Here is a 6,167-nt window from a genome sequence, read left to right as displayed (position 1 = left end):
GTGCAACCATCACCGCCACTCATCTCTAGAACCTTTTTACTCTTGCAAAACTGAAAACTGAAACTCTGTACCCACTAAACACTAACTCCCCATTCTCCCCCCTTCCCCTGAGCGTATTCTTTTGTATCTTGCTTCTTTTGTTCAATATGATGTTTGTGAGAACTCTCTATGATAAGGCAAATAATGATGTAGCTCATTCATTTTCATCGCTATATAGTGGTGCTTCTCAAAATCAGACCATCCAAGAGGTCAAAACTGTTTTCATAGTGCCAAGTATACACACATAGTATATAAATACTAAGAAGAGATTTGCCTTTTTTATCTTTATTCTCTCATGAGTACTGTGTAGCTTTCTAGAAAAAATGTACCGTGGAGCTTTCTAGAAAAAATGTACTGTGGCGCTTTCTAGGAACTACATGATGTGAGATATTGCAACAAATGAATGCAGAAGTAGGTATGAGAATGCAGTTGCCTTCTATTCAGGCAGACATTAAAGAGATTTGCAAATATGTAATGTCGCCATTTTTGCTAGGCTTTAAAAAAAGGTATTTTTCATAACAATATTAGTTATGTTATGGTATATATTTATTATTTTTAAATGAATTAACAAACATTTAAAAAGTTTCTCAGTTCAAACTTCCCACATGGTACATACGTATAGGTATAAATGTAAACAAAAGCTCTTTGGGGTGGTTAGTAGTTTTTAAGAGTGTAAAGGAGTCCTGAGATCAAAAAGATAATCACTTCTGTATAGTATCAATTGCATGAATATACCATAATTTATTTATGCATTCTACCATAGGTGGACATATGGGACGTTCCCAACAGCATTATGAACAATGATCTTATGAATGTTCTCAGATGTATATATGTATTGCATATATACACGAGGAGAGGAATTACACATATTTAATAACGTCGTACTGTTTTCCGAAGTGGTTGTACCCACTCATATTTCCACCAGCAGTAAAGGAGTGTCTATGAATCTCCATTCATACCAACAGATAGAATCATAGTAGTGTGTATATGTCAATCCCAATCTCCCAATTTATCCCTCCCCCGCCTTTACCCCTTGGTAACCATAGGTTTGTTTTCTACATCTGTGACTCTATTTCTGTTTTGTAAATCAGTTCATTTATATCATTTTTTTAGATTCCACATATAAGTGATATCATATGATATTTGTCTTTCTCTGACTGACTTACTTCACTTAATATGATAATCTCTAGGTCCATCCATGTTGTTGCAAATGGCATTACTTCATTCTTTTTATGGCCGAGTAATATTCCATTGTGTATATGTACCACATCTTCTTCATCCATTCATCTGTCAATGGACATTTAGATTCCTTCCATGTCTTGGCTATTGTAAACAGTGCTGCTATGAACATTGAGGTGCATGTATCTTTTTGAATTAGAGTTTTTGTCTTTTCTGGATATATGCCCAGGAGTGGGATTGCTGGATCACATGGTAGTTCTAGTTTTGGTTTTTTAAGAAATCTCTGTACTGTTCTCCATAATGGTTGTACCAATTTACATTCCCACCAACACTGTAGGAGGGTTTCCTTTTCTCCACACCCTCTCCAGCATTTATTATTTTTGATGATGGCCATTCTGACCGGTGTGAGGTAATACCTCATTGTAGTTTTGATTTGCATTTCTCTGATAATTAGTGATGTTGAGCATCTTTTCATGTGCTTTTTGACCATCTGTATGTCTTCTTTGAAGAAATGTCTATTTAGGTCTTCTACCCATTTTTTTTGATTGGGTTGTTTTTTCGATGTAGAGGTGCATGAGCTGTTTTTATATTTTGGAGATTAACCCCTTGTTGGTTGCTTCGTTTGCAAATATTTTCTCCCATTCTATGGGCCGTCTTTTCATTTTGTTTATGGTTTCCTTTGCTGTGCAGAAGCTTTTAAGTTTAATTAGGTCCCATTTGTTTATTTTTGTTTTTATTTTCATTACTCTAGGAAGTGGATCAAAAAGACATTGCTGCAATTTATGTCAAAAAGTGTTCTGCCTAGCTTTTCCTCTAAGAGTTTATAGTGTCCAGCCTTACATTTAGGTCTTTGATCCATTTCAAATTTATTCTTGACAACACTCTTAATTTTTTGCCAATTTAATGATATGGCATAAAATAAAAAGCATGATAGAGATCTACTTTCCGTTGTGTATTCTTTTGCACATTTTGACTTTTGTTCCATGTCTATGTTCAATTATAAAAGTTACACTAGGGCTTCCCTGGTGGTGCAGTGGTTGAGAATCTGCCTGCCAATGCAGGGGACACGGGTTCAAGCCCTGGTCTGGGAAGATCCCACATGCCGCGGAGCAACTAGACCCGTGAGCCACAACTACTGAGCCTGCGCGTCTGGAGCCTGTGCTCTGCAACAAGGGAGGCCACGATAGTGAGAGGCCCACGCACCGCGACGAAGAGTGGCCCCCGCTTGCCGCAGCTAGAGGAAGCCCTCGCACAGAAACGAAGATCCAACACAGCCAAAATAATAATAATAATAATAATAATTAAAAAGGTGCTAATAATAAAAAAAAAAAGAATGTTCACTGTAGCATTATTTGTAATAATGGAAAATTGGAAACAGCTTTAAAAAAAAGTTACACTATTTTCTTTTTTTTTGGTTTATAAAATGTAGTTTTATTTTATGTTACTCTGCTGTTACATAGGGCATAACATTTTCACAAGGCTTTTTTGGGACTACAGTCGATGATTATTAGCAACATACAATAGTGGTCCAACTCTCTAACAATCACTAGACAAACTGGACACCCTCTCACATGTGCACAAATCTGCATGGAAAAGTACTAAAGATTTAGACTTGGACTTGTGTACTTTATTTCCCCTTTCTAGTGTATTAAGAAATGACATGCACTTTCATTTGCCAAAAGCAATGCTTGTATTCTGGCAGCAACATGCTACTTCTATTACATAGTAAAGTGAATACCAGAACTACAAAGGCAGGAGGTGTAAGTGAATTTTTATTGGGAAGGGAAGTTGTCAACTTAAACAGCAGTAAATGAAGAGTGAATGAGGAAACTCCCTGTTGTCACAGATACACAAGACCTCCATCATATATGATACAGGAGGCATTTTAATTTGTGACCCCCAGCCTCAAAATGTCAAATGCTTTTCCATTCAATCTAATACTTCTGGATTCCTACCAAAAAGGAATATATTAAGAGGATGGAAAAGTTGCTTACTGAAAGAAAATCCCCGAAGAAGAGTAAGGGAGGGAATGTAGAAATTAAGAAGTTATGTAGAACACTCTTCAAATTGTAATTAACTACATTTTCGTATTTTCACAGTAATACAAAACACAGTCACTTGCAGAACTGGTTCAGATTACTTAAATACCAGATACATTTTTAGTCCTCTACATAAGTGTTTGGAAGTTACTTATGTTTATATGAAATGAAGCTATTAATACTTTTCTACAGCAGTAACTGCACACCAGGAAGGCCAAGACAAACACAAATCAAGGAATGGAGTTTTCCCAAAGCTGCAGTGTGAAAAGACTATAAACAGTTGATTCCATACACATGAATGGGTTTCTTTGCTATAGGAAATCCAAATGGAATAAGGAATGGAGATGAGTAAAAAGGTTTCTTGAGGGGAAGAAGGATGACACCCTGTATGCACTTAGTTCTCTGCCTCTTCTGCCACATCACGTTCTTCTCCTGCACTGTCTGATGTCCATAATGTTAGGTTGTCTCTAAGCAACTGCATGATGAGGGTGCTGTCTTTGTATGAGTCTTCATTCAGTGTATCAAGTTCTGCAATGGCCTCATCAAAAGCCGTTTTAGCCAGTGTGCAGGCAAGTTCTGGGTTATTAAGGATCTCACAGTAAAATACAGAAAAGTTAAGAGCCAGCCCCAGGCGGATTGGGTGTGTGGGTTGCACCTCTTTCTTGCTTATATCAAAAGCCTCTCGGTAAGCTCCTTGGGAATTATCTATCATTTGTTTCCGATCATCACCACAAGCAACCTCAGCAAGGTCCCGGAAGTAATCCCCCTTCATCTTCAGATAGAAGACCTTACTCTCTGGATTAGTTGCATTGGCTATTAAATACTTATCCAACAATTCCAGGACCGTGGTGCAGATGGACCGCAGTTCGGACTCCACTTTCTCCCGATAGTCCTTAATCAGCTGCAGCTTCTTGTCGGAGGTGTCGGTCTTCTGCTCGATGCTCGAGATGACCCTCCAGGCGGACCTGCGGCCCCCGACCACGTTCTTGTAGGCCACCGAAAGCAGGTTGCGCTCCTCGTTGGACAACTCGGCGCCCTGCTCCGTCACGGCCTTCATGCAGGTGGCCATGTCGTCGTAGCGCTCGGCCTGCTCGGCCAGCTTGGCCTTCTGGATCAGCTCCGTCTTCTCCATGGGGCCGGGGACAGGACAGCGAGGGCGAGCACTGACCCGGATGCCGAAGAGGAGTGCGGAGGGCCTTCACGTCTCCGCGGCCGCGGCGCGAGTCCCACCACTTTGATCCGCCTTTGGCTTTAGCCGAGGACCCTCCCGTCTCAGCCTACCTCCGAGCCGAGAGCTACACTATTTTTAAAAGCAAATTTGTCTTTATAAAGTCATTTAAAAAATAACTTTCCATACACGTATGTTGAGAGTGCTTACATATATTTTTCACTGAAAAATTTCCTTGGAAAAACAGAATGTGCTATTCATCAGCATCTCTTATTTTGGGGCAAATATGGGTAAATGGAAGAGCTGGGATTTTAAGCCATGTGTCTCTCTTATTCCAGGCTCTTTCACTTCTCTTTAGGAGAGCATGGTGACAGGTAGCAGGTCTTTTCTTGTTTTGTTTTATTTTGATTTAATTTTAAGCCACCTTTACGAGGGGATGCTGCTGATAGCTGCCCCCTAATGGACATTTGCAAAACTGCTGCCACTGGAGGGTAAGAAACCCCCTTTGGGTCCCTCACCACTCTCCTGATGAAAGTCAGGTCTCTGTTCTGTACTAGCATTCTGCTTCCAGGAGAGAGTAAACAACTTGATAATCCTCAGTGTGGCCAAGGTGTAAAGAAATAACATTCTTACCCCTGCAGCATGAGTACACTTTTGGGAACCAAGATCGAGATCAACCTGTAGCATCACAGCTTTGGTTACAAGTTTGGGTTGGCTATTTATCAGACTTTAGAGGCATCACAGACTTTAATAGTTTCCCACCCTCAGCACTATTGACATATTGGGCTTGATAATCTCTTGTTGTGGGGCTGTCATGTGTATTGTAGGATATTTAACAGCATCCTTGGCCTCTACTCACTAGATACCAGTAGCATCCTTCTCCTAGTTGTGACATCCAACACCTGTGTACAGTTGCCCTGACAAGAGCTAAAGTGTGCATACATCACCTTTATACAGAGAAGCCTCAGCCTTGACTTATTACCCATCTTTTATACCATATTAGTCACATGGCCCTAAGGCTCACATGCAGATTCAGAGAGCCTCCAATACAGGTGCATTCCTGCATTCCCACACAGCAGAAAAAACTCAGGACATTCCATATTCACCCTAACTCTTTGTTTTCCAAGGAAACTGTGAGAACTCAGAGACCTGGGGTCATTCTCAGGTAGACCTGCCCCAGCCCAGGCCTGAAGCTAATTAACCCTTTACTTACACTGCCACAAACCCTACCCAGCAAATTCGAGTTGGTTTATTAAATGCTTCCTCTCCCTACAGAGACACTGTTCATGCACCTCTCTCCCACCCACCCCACTTAAAAAAAGAAAGAAAGAAAGAAAGAAAAATAGCAGGACTCTCTGTCCGTCAGGACCTGTATAGCCTCATAGCAGCCTCCATCAAGTCTGCTTTCAGGTCCCCTGAGCCCTACATCCCAGATGAACTTCGTGGGACCATCGAAAATCTAAGCTTCTGGGGTGGCATGCAAAGGCTTACTTTGCTCCTCCACTTAAAATACTACCCCCCACTCCTTGTTTTGGCCGAGCTGTGCGGCTTGCAGGGATCTTAATTCCCCGACCAGGGATGGAACCTGGGTCCCGGCAGTGGAAGCGTGGAGTCCTAACCACTGGACTGCCAGGGAATTCCTGAAATACCTCTTTTAGATCATGTATATTGTGCTAGTGAAGGTGCAGTGCCTACATCTAGAAACACTTGTCAGCGTGCAGAGACATCTAAAAATGTTCCCT

The 6,167-nt window shown here is 41.0% G+C and overlaps 1 protein-coding gene across 1 annotated transcript; it reads right to left on the bottom strand.

Annotated features, from left to right (window-relative positions):
- Nucleotides 1-3,561: 3,561 nt before the first annotated feature.
- On the bottom strand, nt 3,562-4,537 carry LOC133102878 (14-3-3 protein theta-like). The gene has a single exon (XM_061207985.1). It carries the CDS (start codon nt 4,387-4,389, stop codon nt 3,652-3,654), a length of 738 nt encoding a protein of 245 aa, XP_061063968.1. The 5' UTR covers nt 4,390-4,537; the 3' UTR covers nt 3,562-3,651.
- Between the last annotated feature and the right edge of the window lie 1,630 nt (nt 4,538-6,167).

The sequence above is a fragment of the Eubalaena glacialis genome, chromosome 13, assembly GCF_028564815.1.
Source record: "Eubalaena glacialis isolate mEubGla1 chromosome 13, mEubGla1.1.hap2.+ XY, whole genome shotgun sequence".
Classification (NCBI taxonomy): Eukaryota; Metazoa; Chordata; class Mammalia; order Artiodactyla; family Balaenidae; genus Eubalaena; species Eubalaena glacialis.
Note: the sequence above shows the minus strand (reverse complement) of the source record. Positions and strands in the feature narration are given on the sequence as shown.

Excerpts from the sequence above, each read along its gene's own strand:
- LOC133102878 (XM_061207985.1), bottom strand. The coding sequence starts at position 4,389 with ATGGAGAAGACGGAGCTGATCCAGAAGGCCAAGCTGGCCGAGCAGGCC.